At 44.1% G+C, this 24675-nt stretch overlaps 1 protein-coding gene and 1 long non-coding RNA gene across 3 annotated transcripts; one reads left to right on the top strand and one right to left on the bottom strand.

The window, feature by feature from the left end:
• The first annotated feature begins 367 nt into the window (after window positions 1-367).
• On the top strand, window positions 368-24191 carry LOC308470271. Its single transcript, XR_013982324.1, has 2 exons — window positions 368-968; window positions 22793-24191. It is a non-coding gene; the product is annotated as an uncharacterized lncRNA (long non-coding RNA).
• Window positions 8220-17623, bottom strand: LOC308469637 (uncharacterized protein). 2 transcript variants are annotated; one of them, XM_080992379.1, is made up of 3 exons: window positions 17491-17623; window positions 13805-13991; window positions 8220-12429 (listed from the first exon to the last, which is right to left on the bottom strand). In XM_080992379.1, exons 1-3 carry the CDS (start codon window positions 17494-17496, stop codon window positions 10958-10960), a joined length of 1665 nt encoding a protein of 554 aa, XP_080848505.1. In that variant the 5' UTR covers window positions 17497-17623; the 3' UTR covers window positions 8220-10957. The 2 variants fall into 2 exon arrangements, with proteins under 2 accessions (XP_080848505.1, XP_080848504.1); XM_080992378.1 differs by lacking the exon at window positions 17491-17623 and having other exon boundaries at window positions 9710-12429; window positions 13805-14075.
• Window positions 24192-24675: the final 484 nt, after the last annotated feature.

The following is a 24675-nucleotide window of genomic DNA, read 5'->3' as shown; positions in this document are numbered from 1 at the left end:
CAATCGACTGTATCTATACATTTTATTGTTTATAGCCAATGGCCACCACAATACAATATGAGCACAAATCACACAGCTGCAAAACAAAAGACATTGCATGCTCCAGACCAGGATAAATCTATAGCGTACAAAATTAATTTTCACATTTCTTTCAATGGGAAGGATATAGGGCAGCAGAGTCAAGGTGGTGAGGTCCAGATTACAATTTCCATCATCCTTGACTGTCTGCCCTGCTGGCTGAAGCTGATGGGAACTGGACAACAACATCTGGGGACACCTCAATGGTTATTCTGTGATATACAAAATCTACAAAGGATTAAGGCACTGATCCAGAAGAGAATGAACTGAGAAGAGGCCCCACTGAATTATCTGAAGTGAAGCAGAGGAAGATCATTACATAATAATAATAATAATAATAATAATAATAATAATAATTTATTATTTATACCCCACCCATCTGGCTGAGTTTCCCCAGCCACTTTGGGCAGCTTCCAATCAAGTGTTAAAAACAGTACAGCATTAAATATTAAAAACTTCCCTAAACAGGGCTGCCTTCAGATGTCTTTTAGGATAGGATAGCTGCTTATTTCCTTCACATCTGAAGGGTGGGTGTTGGCTTCCTAACTATAAGCTACTCTGTTTGGATATCATAAAAATTCACAGACAGACAGACTTTAATGTTGTATACAGTGCAAGGATGGGGAATTGAGAGGTGGGGAGAGCAAGCAGGGGGGGGAGGGGTAGTACACTTTCATTATTTTACAAAGTTCATATGCAAGGTGTTTGTGTCAGTGTGATATGGGTAGCTTCTCTTCCTTTTCATTTATTAGTTTTCATTGGCAGTGAGAAAGATCGGGGGCCCCAGGGCCTAGTTGGTTGCCTTCAGTTGACTGCAGTAAAGGTGGTGGAGGCTGAACCATTTTGAGGAAGAGATTGTTGTAATTCTTGGTTTGGTCCTTCAAGTAAAGGTACCCCTGACCATTAGACCCAGTTGTAGACAACTCTGGGGTTGCGGCGCTCATCTCGCTTAACTGGCCGAGGGAGCCGGCGTACAGCTTCCGGGTCATGTGGCCAGCATGACTAAGCTACTTCTGGTGAACCAGAGCAGCACACAGAAACGCCCTTTACCTTCCCGCCAGAGCGGTACTGCCAACCTTCTGATCGGCAAGCCCTAGGCTCTGTGGTTTAACAACCAGCACCACCCGCGTCCCTTCAAGTACTTGTTGAAGTACTTGTTGAAGTACCCTTCAAGTACTTGCTGTTAAAGTTGTTCCATGGTCTTCATGATCTGGACCTTGTGTGGGAATGAATTCTCTCCATCACAAAAATAAGTTTTGAAGCTTTACCGCAGAACAGTCTTAAACAGTCTAACAATAAGATAAGCATGATAAAGTAGCACATTGCAAACAATGTTCAGTCCTTTATGTAATTCAGTCAGCTTTCCTATCCCTGGTCCCAGAGGGAGATCCTAAGCTTCTTCAACATTGCATGACTTATTTGCAACTGCTGCTGCTGCTTCTCCTAGCCATCTCCAGCAAGAACACACTGGCTTCTCAAGTTTAAGCTTCCTTCCGTGAGAGCTCTGCAGCTTATGCCTCCAGCGATGAGTTATGAGGAAAGATCCAGCCTCCTCTGATGCTTTTGTCAGAGTGGAACCTCTTGCCTAAGTCTAAGAGAAACTGACTAATGTGGGGGAGGGAGACAGTGCTACTGAAGGTAGGAGTCTATCAATTGATGAAGATGATCATCTAAATGTCATAGACCAAATGGAGCAAACAGCACGCAGACCTAGTGGTGGGGGAAAAAAATCCTTAAATAAGAGAAACGGGGGAATGATTAATGGACTTCAATGTCTGTACACTAATGCACAAAGCATGGGAAATAAACAAGATGAGCTTGAGCTCTTGGTACAGCAAACTAAATATGACATAATAGGCATCACTGAAACCTGGTGGGATAAGTCCCACGATTGGAATGTAATAATGGAGGGATACAATCTATTTCAGAGAAACAGACCAGACAAGATAGGAGGAGTAGTGGCGTTATATGTCAGGGATGTGTATACCTGTGAAGAGATCCAAGATTTAGAACCTCAAAGCCAAAGTGAGAGCATTTGGGTCAAAATTAAGGGAGAGAAGAATAACAGAGACCTCATTGTGGGAGTTTACTATAGATCCCCAAGCCAAACGGAGGACATAGATGATGCCTTCCTGGAACAGATGGCCAAGCATGCAAAAGGAAGGGAGATAGTAGTAATGGGGGACTTCAATTACCCGGATATTTGTTGGATGTCAAACTCAGCCAAGAGCATAAGGTCAAACAGATTCCTCACTGGCCTTGCAGACAACTTCATTGTCCAGAAAGTGGGAGAAGCAACAAGAGGAGCAGCCATTTTAGATCTGGTCCTAACCAATGTCGATGACCTGGTTAGTGGGGTAGAAGTGGAAGGATCATTAGGCGCAAGTGATCATGCTCTTCTGAAGTTTACTATACAGCGGAAAGGAGCAGCCAAGCATACTAGGACTCAATTTCTTGACTTTAAGAAAGCCGACTTCATAAAACTTAGGGAAGTGCTGGGTGAGATCCCATGGAGAGTAATACTAAAAGGAAAGGGAGTTCATGAGGGCTGGGAGTTTGTTAAGAGGGAGATAGTAAAAGCACAACTTCAGGCAATACCATTGAGACGGAAACATGGAAGGTGCCTAAAGAAGCCAGGGTGGCTATCTAAAGAACTTTTAACTGAGTTAAGATTAAAAAAGGATGTGTACAAAAAATGGAAAAGGGGGGAAACCACCAAAGAGGAATTCAAACAAATAGCCAGCACGTGTAGACACAAAGTCAGAAAAGCTAAAGCACAGAATGAACTCAGGCTTGCTAGAGAGGTTAAAAGCAACAAAAAAGGCTTTTATGGGTATGCTCGTAGCAAAAGGAAGAACAAAGAAACAGTGGGGTCACTCAGAGGAGAAGATGGTGAAATGCAAACAGGGGACACAGAAAGGGCTGAACTCCTCAATGCCTTCTTTGCCTCAGTCTTCTCCGATAAGGAAAACAATGCCCGACCTGAAGAATTTGGAGCAAATGATTCAGCAGAGGAAACACGGTCCAGAATAACTAAGGAGATAGTACAAGAATACTTGGCTAGTTTAGATGTATTCAAGTCTCCAGGGCCAGATGAACTGCATCCAAGAGTATTAAAAGAACTGGCAGATGTGATCTCAGAACCACTGGCAGTCATCTTTGAGAATTCCTGGAGAACAGGCGAAGTCCCGGTAGACTGGAGGAGGGCAAATGTTGTCCCTATTTTCAAAAAGGGGAAAAGAGAGGACCCAAATAATTACCGCCCAGTCAGTCTGACATCAATACCAGGGAAGATTCTGGAGCAGATCATTAAGCAAACAGTCTGTGAGCACCTAGAAAGGAAGGCTGTGATCACCAATAGTCAGCATGGATTTCTGAAAAATAAGTCATGTCAGACTAACCTGATCTCGTTTTTTGACAGAATTACAAGCCTGGTAGATGAAGGGAACGCAGTGGATGTAGCCTACCTTGATTTCAGCAAGGCATTTGACAAGGTGCCCCATGATATTCTTGTAAAGAAGCTGGTAAAATGCGGTCTTGACTATGCTACCACTCAGTGGATTTGTAACTGGCTGACTGACCGAACCCAAAGGGTGCTCATCAATGGTTCCTCTTCATCCTGGAGAAGAGTGACTAGTGGGGTGCCACAGGGATCTGTCTTGGGCCCAGTCTTATTCAACATCTTTATCAACGACTTGGATGATGGACTCAAGGGCATCCTGATCAAATTTGCAGATGACACCAAACTGGGAGGGGTGGCTAACACCCCAGAGGACAGGATCACACTTCAAAACGACCTTGACAGATTAGAGAACTGGGCCAAAACAAACAAGATGAACTTTAACAGGGAGAAATGTAAAGTATTGCACTTGGGCAAAAAAAATGAGAGGCACAAATACAAGATGGGTGACACCTGGCTTGAGAGCAGTACATGTGAAAAGGATCTAGGAGTCTTGGTTGACCACAAACTTGACATGAGCCAACAGTGTGACGCGGCAGCTAAAAAAGCCAATGCAATTCTGGGCTGCATCAATAGGAGTATAGCATCTAGATCAAGGGAAGTAATAGTGCCACTGTATTCTGCTCTGGTCAGACCTCACCTGGAGTACTGTGTCCAGTTCTGGGCACCACAGTTCAAGAAGGACACTGAGAAACTGGAACGTGTACAGAGGAGGGCAACCAAAATGGTCAAAGGTCTGGAAATGATGCCTTATGAGGAACGGATAAGGGAGCTGGGCATGTTTAGCCTGGAGAAGAGGAGGTTAAGGGGTGATATGATAGCCATGTTCAAATATATAAAAGGATGTCACATAGAGGAGGGAGAAAGGTTGTTTTCTGCTGCTCCAGAGAAGCGGACACGGAGCAATGGATCCAAACTGCAGGAAAGAAGATTCCACCTAAACATTAGGAAGAACTTCCTGACAGTAAGAGCTGTTCGCCAGTGGAATTTGCTGCCAAGGAGTGTGGTGGAGTCTCCGTCTTTGGAGGTCTTTAAGCAGAGGCTTGACAACCATATGTCAGGAGTGCTCTGATGGTGTTTCCTGCTTGGCAGGGGGTTGGACTCGATGGCCCTTGTGGTCTCTTCCAACTCTATGATTCTATGATTCTATGATTCCCTTTATAGTATTTTTATTACAATGCATTCAAGCACAGCATTATATGTACATTAAACTTACAGGACTTGTTCCCTTCCAAGTAACAATGACACTTACAAGCAGGTTGTCACTTTCTTTTTCTATGTCTGCTTCGTATGCCCCAATGTTCTCTCTCTTTCCCCTCAAATGCTCCAGGCGACCACAGATGAGTGTCTAAAGAGAAACCAAAAGCTCAGAGTTTGGGGGTGGGGTGAAGCCTTGAACATCAGGTTGCCTCCTAGTGCCTGGGGGGCCAGCTATTAGATTTCTATTTGGTAAGTGTTGTAGGAGTTTTAAGGTTTTTTAGCTGTATATTTAAAAAAGAAGGCTCTTGTGAGATGTTTCATTATTTTGTTATTCTGACATTGCATTGCACAGGAGCACCTTTGCACAGCTGTTTGAATTTTTTTATGAAAAAAGAATAAGAATGCATTCTAAAGGGTTTTTTTAGAAGCAGAACAAGTATTTTATTTTTAATAACAGAGGAAATGATGCCCAATTCTGAGTGCTCATCCTGGCTTTAAGATTAGCAGCCGCAAATCCCTCACAAAAAGCTATGAAAGGATTTTGTTAGCAAGATCCCAGGTAAATTCCTGCCTTGTATTCCTGGGCTGCCTCTTCCTTGAGAACCAAAATTTTAAAAGAAATGACAACACGAGGAACATAATTAACATTTTGGAGAAGTTGCAAGTGAATATTAATACTATAGCAGTTTTAATTTTTATAGATGCGGAGAAAGCCTTTGACAATATTTCTTGGAATTTTATGAAGAAAAATCTTCAGGGGGTGGGGGTGGGTCAAGGGTTTGAAAATGGTATAAGTGCAATTTATTCAGAACAAAAGGCTAAGCTAATAGTCAATAATGTGATGACAGAGGAATTTAAGATAGAGAAAGGGACACGACAAGGCTGCCCAATTTCCCCATTGCTTTTTATTTCGGTCCTGGAGGTTTTGTTAAATATGATTAGAAGGGACCGTCTGATTAAAGGTATCCAGGTCGGAGCCAAACAATACAAATTGAAAGCTTTTGCAGATGACCTAGTTTTGACGTTACAGGAGCCAGAATTTAGTATGAAGAGAGTATTAGAACTAATTCAAGAATTTGGTCATGTGGCAGGATTTAAGCTGAACAAGTCAAAAACCAAAGTTCTTGAGAAAAATTTAACATCAATTGAGAAAGAGAGGTTTCAGAAGGAGACAGGTTTAACTTTAGTTAAGAAAGTAAAATATCTGGGGGTTAATATGACGGCTAAGAACTTACATTTATTTAAAGATAATTATGAGAAATGTTGGACAGAAGTGAAAAAAGACTTAGAAATATGGTCAAATTTGAAGCTTTCCTTGTTGGGTCGAATTGCAGCTATAAAGATGAATGTATTGCCAAAAATGTTATTTCTGTTTCAATCGTTGCAAATTTTGGACAAGATGGACTGTTTCAAGAAGTGGCAGAGAGATATTTCTAGATTTGTCTGGCAGGGCAAGAAGCCCAGAATAAAATTTAAAATATTAACTGATGCAAAGGAAAGAGGCGGATTTGCCCTGCCAGACCTTAAACTTTACTTTGAATCAGCAGCATTCTGCTGGTTGAAAGACTGGCTGCTTCTTGAGAACACGGACATTTTGGACTTAGAAGGTTTTAACAATGTTTTTGGGTGGCATGCATATTTGTGGTACGACAAGGTTAAAGCACATAAAGCATTTAAAAACCATATTGTAAGGAAAGCATTGTTTAATGTCTGGATAAGATACAAAGACTTACTGGAAAATGAAACCCCAAGGTGGTTGTCACCAATGGAAGCGAAGGCTCAGAAAAAGCTCAATATGGAGGCCAAATGGCCGAAATATTGGGAAATATTGGAACAAGAAGGAGATAAATTGAAATTGCAGAATTTTGAGAAATTAAAAGATAAAGTGCGAGACTGGCTTCATTATTATCAAATAAGAGAGGCCTATAATTTGGACAAAAAAATTGGCTTCCAGGTGGAAAAATCAAAATTGGAAACAGAATTGTTAGATCCCAAAACTAAGACACTTTCAAGAATGTATAACTTGCTGTTAAAATGGAATGCGCAGGATGAAACGGTTAAATCTGCTATGATTAAATGGGCACAAGATATTGGTCATAACATTATGTTTGCTGACAGGGAACAGTTGTGGACCACCGGTATGAGGTTTACGGCATGTAATGCCTTAAGAGAGAATATTATTGAAAAGATATACAGGTGGTACATGACACCAGTCAAGCTTGCAAAAATATATCATTTGCCCGATAACAAATGTTGGAAATGTAAAGAAAATGAAGGTACATTCTTTCACCTTTGGTGGACGTGCCCAAAGATTAAGGCTTTCTGGGAGATGATCTGTAATGAAATGAAAAAGGTATTAAAATATACCTTCCTGAAGAAACCAGAGGCCTTTCTCCTGGGCATGGTCGGCCAGTTGGTGTTAAAGAAGGATAGAAATTTTTTAATGTATGCTACAACAGCAGCAAGAATACTTATCGCAAAGTATTGGAAGACACAAGATCTACCCACTCGGGAAGAATGGCAGATGAAGGTGATGGAGTACATGGAACTGGCGGAAATGACTGGCGGAATTCGAGACCAGGGAGAAGAGTCGGCAGAAGAAGATTGGAAGAAATTTAAAGACTATCTACAGAAACATTGTAAAATTAAGGAATGTTAGAAGGATGCTGGAATGAAGTTATGCGGTTTTAGCAGTAATGTTATAGAATTAGGTAAAATTCAGATGCAAGTAATGGACTACATGGAAATGGCGGAAATGACTGGCAGAATCCGAGACCAGGGAGAAGAGTTGGAGGAAAATTAAAATTTATTTACAGAAACATTGTAAAATTTTTAAATGTTAATGGCATTGAAATGAACTGAAGGGGTTCTAGCAACAAAGTAAAAAATAAGATTGGATTGATAATAGATAAATTAATTGGATATGAATTTGCTGAACTAATTTTCAAAAGGGATACAAAAAAGGGAGACGTGAGGAAGTCAGGAAAATAAGTGAATCAAAGATGAGGAATTAAAAAGAGGGATTTTTGTGGGGGTTTTTTAATGTGCTTTTTTCTTTCTTTTTTGTTTTTCCCCCTTTCTTTTCTAAGTTAAACTTTTGTATTTTTTGTATTTTATAATTTTATATTTTTTGTATATGTTTTTTCCTTTTTCTCTTTGTTGTTATTCATAAAACTTAATAAAATATCATTTAAAAAAAATAGATCCTGAATAGGTGAGAATGTAAAGTTACAATATATTAAGATAAATCATTAAGATAAAAGCAAAAATGGAAAGGATATGCTGAAGTAACTAATTGAACTAGAATACAAAAAAGGGAGGTGTGAGGAGGTCAGGGAAACAAGTAAATGAAAGACAAGGCATGTAAAGATTGATTTGTTTTTAATTGTTTTTATTTTTCTGTACTTTGTTTTTTTCTGCTTTCTTTTTCTTTTTCTTTTTTTAATTCTTTGAAACTTTAATAAATATTATTTATTATAAAAAAAAAAGAATTATGGTGCTGGAGGAGACTCTTGAGAGTCCCATGGACTGCAAGAAGATCAAACCTATCCATTCTGAAGGAGATCAGCCCTGAGTGCTCACTGGAAAGACACATACTGAAGCTGAGGTTTCAATACTTTGCCCACCTCATGGGAAGAGAAGGCTCCCTGGAAAAGACCCCCCTGATGTTGGGAAAGATGGAGGGCACACGGAGAAGGGGACAACAGAGGACGAGATGGTTGGACAGTGTCCTCAAAGCTACGAACATGAGTTTCACCAAGCTGCGGGAGGCAGTAGAAGAAAGGAATGCCTGGCGTGCTCTGGTCCATGGGGTCATGAAGAGTCGGACACAAATAAACGAATAAACAACAACAAACTTGCCAAATGAACCTTATATTGGCCCGTTTGACAAGACCAGCTACCATGTTTGAATTGTTGTTGTTTTTTTGGGGGGGGGGAGGGGAAAGGCTTAAGCATAATTTTGGGAGGCAGCAAATGGTCACATTTATTTATTTACTTTTAATAATATTTATTAATGTTTTAAAGGTTACAAAAAGAAAAAATAATAACATCATATTAAACAACATCAAAAACAACACATCATAATAAGAAAAAAAAAAGAAAATACAAAAACAGAAAAAAAGTCCATTAAAAAAATAAAACATCGAATCTTCCCATAACTTATCATTCGTTAGCTTGTTTTCTTGACCTTCTAGTTTGGTTAACTATTTCAGCAAATCCTTTCCATCTTTTCCAATTTTTGTCCTGTAATTTATCTTAATATGATATAACTTTACTTTCCCTCGTTTCACCAATTAACAGTCTATTTTTTCCTAATCCTTTATAACATTTCTGCTAAAACCACATAAGTTCATTCCAATATCTTTCTAACATTCATTAATTTTACAATGTTTCTGTAAATAGTCTTTAAATTTCTTCCAATCTTCTTCCACCAACTCTTCTCCCTGGTCTCGGATTCTGCCAGTTCCATATAGTCCATCACCTTCATCTGCCATTCTTCCCTGGTGGGTAGATCTTGTGTCGCAAATGGTCACATTTAAGAACTGTGGAATCGGTTATCTGTCACATGAGAAACAAGGCCTGATTCCCGCCCCCACCCCTTAATCCTCTCTAGCTATTTAATGATCCATCAACCCAGATGGAACTAAAAATATTCCTAGTTCCCCGAATTCCTGTCAAAACTATCCCAAGGTGGTGTCAACCATAAATTTTCTCTACTATTTTGAACACATCAGATGAATTGATTCAAATCAATATTCATAAGCATGGAAATGAAAATGCTCCCCTAAGTTTCCTTGGTTGTCCACTTCCAATCTCAGCTCTTGGCAGACTGTTTCTGAACTGGGAGGCATTGGCTGGTTCCTGTCACCTGACAGCTGGAGGTTTCCAGAGAGAGAGTGCAGAGTGCTGAGGAACCAGATGTTGAGACTTCAGCTAGAGTTCAACAACACAGGTGCTTGCTATATGCAATTTGGAGACAAAGAATCCTTTATTTTCAGTCAGATTCAGAACTATTTCCTGTCTTCTTACCTATGAATTACATTTCTGTTCCACACTCCCCTCATCAAGCCCACCACAAGATATATTGCTTTCACGCACACAGCAACCCTGCGAGGGAGGTTTCGCATAAAGATGGTGACCAGCTTTAAGTCGCCCAATCAGCTTCACGACTGAGGAGGGATTTGAAATGTCCCCGGCCTTTGTGCACCTAGATCCTTGGACTCCAGCTCCCATGAGCCCCAGCCAGCGTGGCCAACGACTAAAGAAGACGTGAGTTGCAATTTCACATCATCTGGAGGGGCCACAGGTTACCCAACAGGTCTGTTTTCAGCGCCTTGACCTTCTCCTGGTGCAGCTGCCCTTGGAACTCCTGGTACTGGATGTGCTTCGACTTGTAGTGCCTCTGCAGGTTGGCCTTCCTCAAATCTATCTTCCTCTTCTTGTGGACACATTGATTGTGTCCAGAAACAGACAATTAGGCAGATGGAGCTGTACTAATATGGGAGTCCTATGCTGCCTATAGCCAGCCCTGGTCAGCAAAGTGTCTGCAGCTCTTTGAGCCATTGAAGTTTCTGAGCTCTTTTCAAAGGAAGCCACAGGTAAAGTGTGCTAAAGTAACTCCTACGCAATGTGGCACCAGACTGCTTTCTTTTTTTGTAATTATCTGTTTGTTTTAAATTCTATAACTTAAATTCTCTTGATGCTTGTTTTTTTGAGAAGGGCCTCTTACAGTCACAAAGAAATGATTTTCAGTGCAGCTCCATAACACTGATTGCGCCCTCACACTGCCCCTTTTGGTGTGGGGATTTGGATCCATTAAAGGAGCAGACAGGGAAAGGTTAAGCAGAATCCCACCCACCCGCTGGGCCACCCTTAGGTGTGCTCAGCCTTCACCTGCTTCATGACTCCACCCTGCATGAGAAAGAAGGATGGAGCTCCAGGAAACAGGAAGTGGTCCTTCAACCAGCCAGGACATCTCACCATCACAGACAGATCCAGTCTCCTGCTGTGGAGTCAAGAGTGGCCCTGGGATGGCAGAGAGAGGAGGGGAAGGGGCCAGGGACAGAAGGAATGGCAGGGCTTCAGATGCTCCCTTGGACCCCTCCCCTGACACCAAGGGGAGCTCCTCTTCTGGGGCTGAAAGCATTGGCGTGGTTTGATTTTATCAGTATTGCAGGGAAGCATAGAAGGAAAGGTAAAGAACACGTATACGGTTTATTAAAGTATCTGTGATTTTTCCCCTGTGTGAGTTCGTTGATGTCTTCTAAGTGCTCCACTTTCACTGAAGCTCTTTCCACATTCAATACATTTAAATGGTTTCTCCCCTGTGTGAGTTCGTTGGTGTATTCTAAGTGCTCCACTTAGACTGTAGCTCTTTCCACATTCAATACATTTAAATGGTTTCTCCACTGTGTGAGTTCGTTGGTGTCTTCTAAGTGATCCACTTTGACTGTAGCTCTTTCCACATTCAATACATTTAAATAGTTTCTCCCCTGTATGAGTTCGTTGGTGCATTCTAAGTGCTCCACTTATGCTAAAACTCTTTCCACATTCAATACATCTAAATGGTTTCTCCCCTGTGTGAGTTCGTTGGTGTATTCTAAGTGATCCAATTTCACTGAAGCTCTTTCTACACTCAAAACATTCAAATGGTTTCTCCCCTGTGTGAGTTCGTTGATGTCTTCTAAGTGCTCCACTTTCACTGAAGCTCTTTCCACATTCAATACATTTAAATGGTTTCTCCCCTGTGTGAATTCTTTGGTGTATTCTAAGTTTTCCACTTGTACTGAAGCTCTTTCCACATTCAATACATTCAAATGGTTTCTCCCCTGTATGAGTTCGTTTGTGTCTTCTAAGTGTATCATTTCGACTGAAGCTCTTTCCACATTCAACACATTTAAATGGTCTCTCCCCTGTATGAGTTCGTTGGTGTATTCTAAGTGATCCACTATCACTGAAACTGTTTCCACATTCAATACATTTAAATGGTTTCTTCCCTGTGTGAGTTTGTTGGTGTATTCTAAGTGATCCACTAACACTGAAGCTCTTTCCACACTCAAAACATTCAAATGGTTTCTCCCCTGTGTGAGTTTGTTGGTGTCTTCTGAGTGCTACACTTTCACTGAAGCTCTTTCCACACTCAAAACATTCAAATGGTTTCTCCCCTGTGTGAATTCTTTGGTGTATTCTAAGTTTTCCACTTTGACTGAAGCTCTTTCCACATGCCGTACGTTCAAATAGTTTCTCCCCTGTATGAGTTTGTTGGTGTCTTCTAAGTGCTCCACTTTCACTGAAGCTCTTTCCACACTCAAAACATTCAAATGGTTTCTCCCCTGTGTGAGTTCTTTGGTGTATTCTAAGTGCTACAATTTGACTGAAGCTCTTTCCACATGCCGTACATTCAAATAGTTTCTCCCCTGTATGAGTTCGTTGGTGTCTTCTAAGTGCTCCATTTTCACTGAAGCTCTTTCCACATTCAATACATTTAAATGGTTTCTCCCCTGTATGAGTCCGTTGGTGTATTCTAAGTGTATCATTTCGACTGAAGCTCTTTCCACATTCAATACATTCAAATAGTTTCTCTCCTTTGTGACTTTTTTGTTGTATCCTCAATTTCTTTGTTTTCCCCCATAAATTCACATGTGGCTCCATAGAATTCTGACTTTCATCTTCCTCACCTGTTTGGGAGTCTGGGAGGAAAGAGAATCCTGTTAGACTTTCAAGAAAGACAAAAAGGGAACTGAACACATGTCAATCCCTATCTGTACCTTCTCTCATTTCAACACCTTCATTCTCCACTATCCTCTCTATGTTCCAAATTTTACGAAAGCTGACGAGATAGTGGCAAGAGGAACACATGATCACTCCATTCAAACTTAATAAAGCACCATCGTTTTATAATACAGATCTATGGTGGAATTGGCTTATTAGACACATCTATTTTTTCTTTCTGAAGTGAAGAAATGATATCAGGCTCAAGTAACAGTGTCTCCATTGTGAAATAAATAAAACTTAAGTGCTACATGTAACTGTAAAAATATTGCAATAGATTGGAACCTAAGAAGAACCTGCTGGATCAGGCAAAGGCCCACCTAGTCCAGCATCCTCTTCTCACAGAGGCCAACCAGATGCCTGTGGGAAACCGGCAAGCAGGATTGGAGCACAAGAATCTTCTCTGCCTTCGTGTGCTTTCCAGACACTAGTATTAAGAAGCGTTATTGCCTAAGACCGCAAGGGCAGAGCAGAGACGTCAGTCTTATCCTTTTCTTCAAGCTATCCATGTTGCTGGCCGTCACTGTCTCCTCTAGGATAGATTCCATAGATGAACTACGCTTCTGTTTATTCATCTTCTGCAGCCCTTAAAGGCAGAGTTTGAGGAATAAACCTGAGATAATTACTACTGGAGTTGTCTCACGTCTGTGCGGGAGAACCAAGCCATTACACAGGGGCGCTATAAATTATAATCCCACTCCCTCCCTCCCTCCCTCCCTCTCACACACAACCCCAGTCTGTAAGATTGGCAAGTTTACACAATTTGCTTATAATACCATCCGCTCTTTGACTTTATATGCCCAATCCTAAGTGTAGAGCCTCCAGCCACAGGAATCGTGCATCATGATAACTGGTCCTTTGTCCCTGAACCCTACCAGACTGGGAAGGTGCATGCATTTATTGTGTTTTGGTGCTGGTGGAATGTATCATTCTGACCCTGTCTATAAAAAATAAGAGTAACAGAAACAATTTAAATACATTCATCATAAATAATTATGGGAAGCATATCCATTCCCCTTCACCCATTTTTCAGGATTGGTGTGCAACATCATTATCATCAATTATTCCCACCGTGGAAATAACACCTAAGATTTCAAAGCCTGGAGGAAGAAAATCTGCCCCCACTACTTTAGGAAAAGGATTCAAGAAACAAAGAGCAGCTTTGGAGAAGGCCTCATCCCTTCCTTCTTCCTGTCAGGAACTTCCTTCCATTTGTCTCCTCTCCATCTTTTCCTCTTTCTCCCTCCACCTTCCATCTATCCCTGTCCCCATCTCCTCTCCCCTGGAACTCACCAGATTTCTCCAAGGGTCCTGGGAGGGAATGCTCAGAGGTTGTGGGGAGGGATGCGGGAGAGAGCCTGACCAGGTCAACCGTCCATCTTCCTCCTTCCATCCTGGCCAGGGTTGCAGGTTCAGTCTCAGCTAGGTTTACAGGTTCAGCTTCCTGAGGAGCACAGAATCCAGAGCAAGTTGCAGCTTCCTGGGAGGAAGGGAAGAAGAAGCCAAGGGAGTCTGAGAGCCCCTGCAGGGATTCCTCTGCCCAAGACATTCTGCTGCCCCTGAAGAAGCCCCAATTGGGCACCCCCTAGCGGAAAAAACCGCTAATTGTATCCTTAAATTCTTCAGAGCACAAGGGGGTTTCTTCATTCCCGCAGCTCCAAAATTATACAAGGCCAAAACTTTGGCACAACTCCTCTATGGTTCTTTTTGGGCCCACCTTCCTCTGCTTTCTCCCCCCTTGAGAGAGTTCAATCTAGACTTCTTAGACGTCTCCTCCAAGTCCCCAGATGTGTCTCAAACGCATGGGTTAGATTGGAAACGGGGATGATGAGAGTGGAGGCTAGCATCCGCCTAATATCAACCTACAAGTGGCTGACATTGAACCTGCTCCCCCGAGGGATAGCCCCATTGATCCTCTGTGACCAATTCCAGTCGGGCTGGCAGACTGCAGTCCTGAACACCCTCCGGAAACTGGGTTTTGCCCTTCAAGCCCTTCTAAGTCTGGGCTTGGGCCAGGCAAAAGCTACGTTCAGGCAAAGAATATTAGACACCGAGAGACAGCAGGACTGCAAGGTGCCCCGACTATAGAATTGGAGAAATCGAGAGATATATAGCCGCACCGGCAGCATATCTCTTCTTTCTCGTATCTAGGGATGCAAGAAGGGCCTTTACACTCGCCAGAAGCTCGGCTCTTCCCTCGCCGGTCCTGGATGAAGCCTTTAGAAGGGTCCCGTATGCTCAGAGACTTTGCACCTGTCCATTGGGAGAGATAGGAAGCCCAGAATACTTATTCTTTAAATGTCCCTTTTATGAAGAGGCACGTAGTAAGAGCATGGATCCCCTACTGGTGAGGCTAGCCGACCTCCCGCAAAAGCAAAAATTTGACCTTTTGCTGTTAGGCAAAGATCAGAAGATGACCTGGATGGTCGCCAGATTCTGTGTACATTTCTGTAGGCGCAGACCATCGCCCAACTCAAGATAGTCCGACATGAAAAGCCCCAAACACGGTTCCATGGGTGACTCTGAGACAACTCCCTGGGACAGTTTATTGTTGTATATTGCTTCTAAATTTAGCGTTGAACATTGTTTTAATTGTCTGTTTTAACCATATTTGCACAGCAGTTTCTATTGTTGTGAGTGTCCTCTATTTAAGAGGCTTCTACTCTGCAGTCTCTTATAGTTGTTTTAACTGCGAGTCTTTTAGTTCTTATGCTCTTACAGTTGTTTTAACTGTGTGACTTTGTTTGTTTTTAGTTCTTATCTGTTTTAATTATCTGTTTTTTTATCCATCCATTATCCGTGTTTAATCTTGTATTTTATTTAGATGTTTTATCCTATGCCTGTTTCCATGTCCTAATTTGCTCTAACAATTATTGGTTAAAAAATCCTAACTGCTATTTTATCTATATGCTTTTTTAATCCTGGTCTGTGACCGTAATAAAGTTCATTCACAAGCGGGCACCCCCTTCCCAAGAGCCTCCACCCATTTTCAAACACCTTTGGCAATTCCTTTCACCTGCCTGTCCTACCTCCCTTCTTAAGGCTGGCATGGTATGCACATTAGTGGCCTGAGAGTAGATCCCATGGAACTTAAGTGTTAATCTTTAAAGGACTGCTCTGAATACATGGGTGGCCCTTGCATGGAGAAGAAGGAAGCCCCTTGCTTGCATCTGGACCCCCTGGGAGAGGCGGGGGATCCGCCCACTGCTCCCTCTGCCCTCGCTGCCTCCTCCTCTGCCCTCCTGCCCTGCAAACACCCTTTGCTCTTGTTCCTCAGGGGAGAGAGGCGGCTGATGGAAAGAGCCTTCAAACCCATCTGTTTCCTCCTCTGCTCCCCCTCCTGTCCTTTAGGGAAACAGGAGCTTTGGTCAGGAGTAAAAAACTTAGATGGCAAGTTCGCAAGATAAGCACTTTAGAGCACTGCTTGCTCCTACTATGTGTGTCTCTGTGTGTGTTTGGACGTAGAGGACAACTTGCATGTTTACACCACGTGATTCCTTAAAGAGGACAATTCTGTAAAACCGAAGGCCATTTCTACAAAATGGAAGATTTCCGAAGGCAGCCTTTTACAAGGAAATTTTTGATGGTTTTTATTTTGTTGGAAGCTACCCAGATGGGCAGAGGCAACCCAGTCAGATAGGCAGGATGAAAGTAATAATAATCGGCGGTTTGCATCCCTGCGACGGGGTGAGCTCCCGATGCTCGGTCCCTGCTCCTGCCAACCTAGCAGTACGATAGCACGTCAAAGTGCAAGTAGATAAATAGGTACCGCTTTGGCAGGAAGGTAAACGGCGTTTCCGTGTGCTGCTCTGGTTCGCAAGAAGCGGTTTAGTCATGCTGGCCACATGTCCCGGAAGGTGTACGCCGGCTCCCTCGGCCAAAAAAGCGAAATGAGCGCTGCAGCCCCAGAGTTGGTGATGACTGGACCTAATGGTCAGGGGTCCCTTTACCTTTTTAAGCCTGTCCTGCTAGGCATGCTGATCAGAGATTCTGTCCAAACAACCCCTTCGAACGCAACAGGGCTTCCTATTTTTACTGCTATCAGTGGGATCAGTCAAACCACGAAGCCACTGATCAGCCAGAATTTCCTGTTTTGACCAAGCACAGTTTGAAGTTAGCTTAATATCCCAGCTTGTTCCAAAGCTGGCAGCCATAGTTTCCTGGTTTGGGCAAAATGGAAAGTTTGTTAGTTATGGCTCATAAGAGACTGTCTGGTTTCAGCACAGTTCACCCTCAGGGCCGGCCCAATCATGAGGTAAGCTGGGACAATTAGGTCAGGAGGCAGATGCAGGGAGATATGGGACCAGCACGTTCCCAGCTCCCCTGTTTGTTAGCCTTGCTGCCAGTGCAGGACCACAGCTGGTAAATTTGTGCAACTACCCATGCAGAGTCCTTCTCTTTTCCCCTCTCTCACTAAAGGTTGGGTGGGTGTCCTTCCTGGAGTGATGCATTCTGTTTGTGGGGTTCAGGAGTCTGTGGTGGCGGCGGCTAGTTTTTTGTTTTGAACTTGGGTCAACTTAGGTTTTATCGTAATGTACCAAATGTACATTAGTACAGCGATGTACTAAAAACTGTTCCTATTTGTAACCCAACTTTTCAGGCTGTGATTCAGTCATCTGGAAATGGACATTATCTTAATAAATCTTGGAACAATCTTGCAAGGTAGGCCAATGTTATTCTATTTGCACTGCAGATGGCAGTGGTGAGGCTGCAAGACGTGCCAAGATTTTTATCTCAGTGGTGAGAAATGAGCATTTTGGAAATGGAGGCAATTTAGAGGAGGAAAAAGGGGGTTGGTGGAAGGACCCTCTTCTGACGTAGCTTCTGCTCTGATGAAATTCCGAGTCCCCTGTGGTTGCTTTATTAAAGTAACAACATCAGGAGATATGATCGCAAACCTCCCATGTGTAAGAAAGTTTGGTCTAGCAAGCCTTTTAGAAGTGGATTAGAGAGAAAGTGCAGGGGGGAGGAATATTCACCACCATAGCTAAACAGAACCTCCATGTCTAGAGGCAGTGGACCTGTGACCTCCAGGTGCTGGAAACCCAGGTGAGAGGAGGGCACTTACCTTTCCCAGAAGCCCCTCAGTGTCTGGGAGCAGGGTCTGGTCTGTCCCCCTGCTCTCCCACTGGGCCACCGACTGGCATCTGCAGCTCCCCTGAAGGAGAGGACACCATCCCCAGAGTGGTGAGAACTGGGAGCCTGTGGGGTTTCCCACCCTGAACGAGGGGGCTGCATCGTCTTCAGGAAATCCTGCTTCTGGGCATCCCAGTGCTGCTGCGGCTGCCCCTCCTCTGCCTCCTGCTTAATTTGACATAAATCTGCCCGAGGCAGAAGATCCCTGATGGCCCCAACTTGGCCGGCAGGAGGTTTCTTTCCTTTGCACTCTAGTCTCTCCCTTTGAATTTTAACCATTAGCCAGTTTTTGAAATATATTATTACTCTTTCTATTTCTGATGTTCAGGATGTGAATGACAATCATTATGTCACCCAAACGGCTCCACCCAGGGACGAAGGGAAGTTATCCAAAGACTGGGGAAAACATCAAGGTTTATGGAAGTACAAATAATATTTGGGGGGGGGGGGGAACCAAGGCAGTGGAAGGAAATCCAAAAACAACCCAGTGAGAGGACTGAGCATGTTCAGTGGACAGGGAATGCTGATCCTGGCTGCAACTTCTAGCATGTTGGAAAGGCAGCAACAGATCCTTGTATATGATTAAGGCTGCAACAGACCCAGCTAACATTTAAAGTACATGGCTTCACCCAAGAAATCCTGCCAGCTGCAGTTTGTTAGGGGTGTTGAGAACTGTAGCAATAAACTACAGGTCCTGTGGTTCTCTGGGCGAAGCCACGTGCTTTAAATGTATGGGATCTGCACAGCCCAAGAAACTGACAAAAGGAATATTGACCAACAAAATTAAAGAACTCACTCCAAAATATTTTAAATTTGATGGTCACAAACTCTCTTGACTGAAGACATTCTAACTTGCAGTCCATTGGCTGCATATGGCTTCCCAAGCCTCAGGGTGTGTCCTGCTAGTCCCTGCCATTTCCATCTCCTGATCTGATCATGGGATGAAGATCTCTGACTGTCCTGGAGAGAAAGATGCCTAAAGGGCCCTTAGAGAGATCTTTTCAACTCCAATTTCAGCACAAACCAGCACAGTGCTGAAATGGGGCAAAAGGAAAATAAATGATCCCTCTGGCTGCTCTTTAAAGAGGATTTCTAAAGAACAATCTGATGGGTCTTTTCCCCACAGATCTCCTTGTTAATTCAGAAGGGTCTTCTTGTGCTCTTATTTTTCCCCACCCCAGAACTGGGGTTGGAAGGTCTAAACATGCTGATTGTGTTTGCAAGACTTGTATGTATGCTAGATGGCATGTCTGGTGAGTGTGTGCAGCACCTCTGGTGAGTGTGTGCATGTGACTTTATGGTCTGCATATCTTTTCTGTGTGCGCATGCATGTGCATACATTGGCCACAAAGCTCACTGGAATGTGGCCTCCAGAATCAATGCAGCTTTAAGCCCATAAACGTTTCGTTCCTCCTTCTCTATCAGAAAGAACAATCAAATCTGAGACTATCAGGAGGAGAGAACTCCTGGATCTACAGAGTTAATGTTCTCAACATCCTATGGACACAAACTGCAATGAGATTTCCCTTTAATTGCTTTGAGATTTTTTCCCTTAAAAATATGAAGCAATATATAAATGAAATGAGTAATAATCTGAAAATGAATAGCTAATTTCAATTTCGCCTTCCTCAGTCTTTAACAATACTGTCTTCAACGTTTTTATTATCATTAATTCATTTCCATATGCCACACTTCTTAAGAATCCTCCTTTCCTCTGCATTCTCTAAACTGTCACCCACTTCAACCCTGCTGCCTTACTGAGGAAGGTGGAAATAAAACAATTAATGAATAAATAAGTCTCACTTATTTACACGCAGACACAAGAGGTCACTAGCTTTGACAGCTTGGGAAAAGATCAGATGCGTTCTCCGGGAAATAGATCTATTAGCTTTTTTATTAGCTGTGACAGATCAACAGAGCCTCCATGTGTAGGCACAGTGTACCTTGAGTTGGGGCAGGCAAAAGAAGCCATTTCCTTGCTAAATGAATCTGATGCACATCATTGCCACAAGATGCAGTGATGGTGGTGGCGGCTAAGAGTGCTTTAGAAGGCGACCAATTCATGAAGGAGGGCGATAGGTATATCAATGGCACTGGCAGAGGAAGGGGGGGGGCAGGAGTAGTGGCCTGCAAAGGGTGTCAGGGGGCTGCACAGGAAGAGCCCCCCCGTGCTGCACTGCTCTTCCTTCCCCCCCCCGCCTCCCCTTCCCTCCCCGCCGTGGGGAGGACCGTGGAAGAGGACGGGGCTCCCTGATGAGGGACAGGGAGAGGGGCGGCAAAAGCCCCAGGTACGCCGCTGATCCGTGAGCAACTATATGCATCGTCCATCGGGAAGCAGCAGCTGCCTTGGACCCCTCATTCTGCCCCTTGAGCTCAGGACTGAAGGGAGCAGCTCCCCAGGGTCTCCGGCAGGGTCCGTGCCAGCCTGAGCCAGAGATGTTTGCCCCTGCGCCCTCCTGCAGATGCCCTGCCCCTCAGCTGCGCCCCTTCCCCTTCCTGCCCGGGTGGGGCGCGCCCTGCAGCCTCTAGCTGGGCTCGGGGCCTCATCCTGCCAGGCGCACGTGCTCTCCCCTCCTGCCCCCCCCCCGCCTCCTGCACCTCGGACTCCTCGCTCCGTCCCTGCACCGGAATCCGGCTCCTCTCCGGGGAAACTCGCCAGGCCATGGGCCGCTGCTCCTCCGCTCTCCTCGAGGGGGGACAGGAAAGTGCAGCCGCTCTCGAGTCCCCCTGGCTGGCCCCGTTTCCTGCCTCTCTGAGCATCGGAGCTCGCTGGCTGTGGGTTGGGCCCTGGGAGGCTGCGAGGCTGGATGCGCCCCCTTGCGCTGTCCCTCAAAATTTATTGTATCGTTGGAATCTACATGGCATCTTATAAGATATCCAGAATGTTGCACAAATAAGTCTCCTTGTGATCCGATGTGCAGTCACTGGTTTCCTTATCAGCAAATATTTTCAGAAAGCTGGGACGATGCCACCCTGCAGCCATAGCTGTCAATTTTCAGATTTGAAAATAAGGGATCAGCAGCCTCACCTGTCCCGGGGACAGTCTACAGGATATCTAACAATCCGGGATAGCAGCGGGAAATGGCACTGGAATAAGGGAATTTCCCGCCAAAAAAAAAGGGAAGGTTGACAGCTATGCCTGCAGCCCGAATGGGTAGCTGGAGGAGGCAGTCCTGTTCCCAGCTCTGCTGGTTGGGATCATGCAATCACTTAGCTCCAGCAACCGACCTTTCCAAACCCTCCAACATTTCTCTGATGAAAATAGGAACATCCCATTCCATAAACATAATTTTCCTATTTATATACCGCACATCTTATTACGTTGCCCCAGCCACTCTGGGAAGTTTCCAACATATATAAAAAACATAATAAAACATTAAACATTTTCAAACGTCCCTATACAGGATTGTCTTCTCAGAGGGCCCGGGGGTCGGATAACTCCATTCCCTCCAGCATTTCTTCAGTGAAAATAGGGAGACCCTAAGGAAAAGCGGAATATTCTGGGATCAAATCAGAAACCAGGACGGCTTCTCTAAATCAGGGACATCCCTGGGAAATAGTGGCACTTGGAGGGTTTCTCTTTCCCTGCTTTTTCATTCGCTGCCTCTGGTCTCCTGCATCCATTTAGCAGAGGAGGGGAACGGTTTTGGCCTTCATACTTCTCCACCCCCACCCCACCCCCAATATAACCAAAAACACACACACCATTTTGGAGTGAGGACCAAAAAAATAAAATCATTTTATTATTTTATTACTTATTTTTGCAGTTCAATCTACCGTATCTATACATTTTATTGTTTATAGCCAATGGCCACCACAATACAATATGAGCACAAATCACACAGCTGCAAAACAAAAGACATTGCATGCTCCAGACCAGGATAAATCTATAGCGTCCAAAATTTATTTTCACGGTTGTTTCAATGGGAAGGATATAGGGCAGCAGAGTCCAGGTGGTGAGGTCCAGATTAGAGTTTCTATCATCCTTGACTGTCTGCCCTGCTGGCTGAAGCTGATGGGAACTGGACAACAACATCTGGGGACATCTCAATGGTTATTCCGTGATATACAGAATCTACAAAGGATTAAGGCACTGATCCAGAAGAGAATGAAATGAGAAGAGGCCCCACTGAATTATCTGAAGTGAAGCAGAGGAAGATCATTATATAATAATAATAATAATAATAATAATTTATTATTTATACCCCGCCCATCTGGCTGAGTTTCCCCAGCCACTCTGGGCAGCTTCCAATCAAGTGTTAAAAACAGTACAGCATTAAATATTAAAAACTTCCCTAAACAGGGCTGCCTTCAGATGTCTTTTAAACATAGGATAGCTGTTTATTTCCTTCACATCTGAAGGGAGGGGGTGTTTCACAGGGTGGGCGCCAGTACAGAGAAGGCCCCCTGTCTGGTTCCCTGTAACCTCACTTCTCGCAATGAGGGAACCACCAGAAGGCCCTCGGCTCTGGATCTCAGTATCCGGGCTGAACGATGGGGGTGGAGATGCTCCTTCAGGTATACAGGACCAAGGCCGTTTAAGGCTTTAAATGTCAGCACCAACACTTTTAAGTGTGCTCAGAAACGTACTGGGAGCCAATGCAGATCTCTCAGGACCAGTGTTATGTGGTCCCGGCGGCCACTAAATGTTAATAAGCAGAAACCTGTGCAGAAACAGAGACAATACTGCTGATGTGAAAGAAAAATGTTTCATAAGAAACTATAAGAGAATTCAAGGGAGAACGTGCCCGTGTTTGAATAAGCAGAAGATTGTACAGTGGTACCTCGGGTTACATACACTTCAGGTTACAGACTCCTCTTCTATTCTTCTCAGTTATATGATTATGAAAGTAAAGTTCTTTTGAATAGCAAGAGTCTGGCCACTGTATAGTCTGTAAAAAGGAACTATCAACTAGAATAACTATTTGGCTTCCTAACTGTAAGCTACTCTGTTACTTTGGATATCATAAAAATTCAGAGACAGACAGACTTTAATGTTGTATACAGTGTAAGGCTGGGGAATTGAGAGGTGGGGAGAGCGAGCGGGGGTGAGGGGTAGTACACTTTCATTATTTTACGAAGTTCATATGCAAGGTGTTTGTGGAAGAGATTGTTGTAATTCTTGGTTTGGTCCTTCAAGTAAAGGTAAAGGTAAAGGGACCCCTGACCATTAGGTCCAGTTGTAGACAACTCTGGGGTTGCGGCGCTCATCTCGCTTAACTGGCCGACGGAGCCGGCGTACAGCTTCTGGGTCATGTGGCCAGCATGACTAAGCTACTTCTGGTGAACCAGAGCAGCGCACAGAAACGCCATTTACCTTCCCGCCGGAGCGGTACCTTAATTGGCCTGGGAGCCGAGCCAGAGCTGCCAAGATAAGGACTCTTTGAGGTAAAGAGAGAGGCTCGGGCTCAAGGAAAACCTGAAATGGAATTTTTCCAAGCTGCTGAATGCCCTAAGTTAAATGAAAAAAAATTATCAGAACTGGGCAAAATGGTGTGAGAGTTTGCTGCGTCAGTATGGAGTATGGCATACTGTGTCTCAAGCCCCTCCAGTTCCTCTGACAGATAGATGGAGGGCCCGTGATTCGAGGGCCATTGACATAATCGTCTTGTCCGTCTCTCTAGAGGAAATAAAAACGCTTGCTGGCAACGTGACGGCACCTAAGATGTGGAATGCTTTGAAAGCTGCCCATTTGCCAATCGTCCCAGCTCAGAGTCTGAATGCCCAGGGTGTGAGTGCATCAGAGGTCCTGGCTGTTTCCCAGAATGCGAGTGAATGCAGGGATGCAGAGGGCACCGGTTGCAAGCTGCAGAGGGAGCAGACTGTGATGTCAGCCCAGGCAGCATTCCATCCTCCAGGGGGAGCCAAGGAGTCAGCAGCTGAGAGCTCTGTTTCTCGTGGGAGCCAAGGTCATTGTCTTTGCAGAGGCCGGAAGGCCAGAGGTAAACAAAGACAGATGCCTGCAGATGGCCCGAAGCAGAGGGGGGGGTGAAGAGCCCACGCCAGTGGAAAACAAAGCGTTGTTTGCTGGCACTGCTTCACCAAAGGCTAAAGGCAAGTCTGATGGCCAGGAGCAGGGGGGCAAGCTGCAAAAGCCCACGCCGGTGGAAAACAAGGTTTTGCTTGCTGAAAGGACTGCTCCAAAAGCCAGGTTTATTGTGGACTCAGGCGCCAGGCGCCATTTATCAAAGGATAGACACCTGTTTATCTCCTTCACACCGCAAGACGGAGAGATCCACCTGGCTGATGGAAGGACGTTGCAAATTGCAGGAGAAGGGACTGTTAAACTTGCAAGTTTGCATACAACCATCAGTAATGTACTTTATGTTCCAGGAGCTGCGGACAATTTGCTAAGTGTCCCACAGCTGACTGGGCGTGGTTTTGAGATTTCCTTCAAGAGGAGCGTCTGTGTCATCAGGAAAGGCAAAGAGGACGTTTTGCATGCAAAGTTTATGGATGGTTTATTCTGTATAACTTATGATGACAATGCTGTTGTGTCTAATGCTGATTCTTGTTGTGTTGCACAAACTAACAAAGTTCTTCATGCAGGATGCATTCACGATGCACATCGAAGATTTTGTCACCTCTCTTGGCAAGCGCTAGCCAATATGCCAGAGTTGGTTGAAGGTTTGAACATCAAACCTTGTAAGTATCACATGAAATGTGTATTTTGTGCAGAGAACAAGGTGAAGGTTGCTCCAAAAGGCAAGGAGTCTAGCAGGCAGGCTTCCAAACCCTACCAGCTAGTGCACGCAGACCTGGTTGGTCCACTTGCGCCATCTTTGGGAGGAGCAAGGTACTTCATGGTTCTAATTGATTCTTTTTCCAGGTACATTCATGTGTTTATGCTTGAGCAGAAATCGCAAGCATTCCCTAAGTTCAAGGCATTCTGTGCTTGGTTGGAGAATGTTCGTGGTAAACGTATCGGCTGTCTTTTTACCGATTGGGGCGGGGAGTTCATGTGGAATTGATTGATTGGTTTGACGTGACCCCCGCTAATTGATTTGCGATCCCCAATTAGCTCTTTA

Source organism: Podarcis pityusensis, assembly GCF_964106645.2.
Source record: "Podarcis pityusensis genome assembly, chromosome: 2".
NCBI classification, from domain to species: Eukaryota; Metazoa; Chordata; class Lepidosauria; order Squamata; family Lacertidae; genus Podarcis; species Podarcis pityusensis.
This window is presented reverse-complemented; position numbering and strand designations above follow the sequence as displayed.

Coding starts and splice junctions, on each gene's coding strand:
- LOC308469637 (XM_080992378.1), bottom strand. CDS start 14,060: ATGTCTTGGGCAGAGGAATCCCTGCAGGGGCTCTCAGACTCCCTTGGC. Junction 12,430..13,804: donor AGGACCCTTGGAGAAATCTG/GTGAGTTCCAGG, acceptor CTTTCCTCCCAG/ACTCCCAAACAGGTGAGGAA.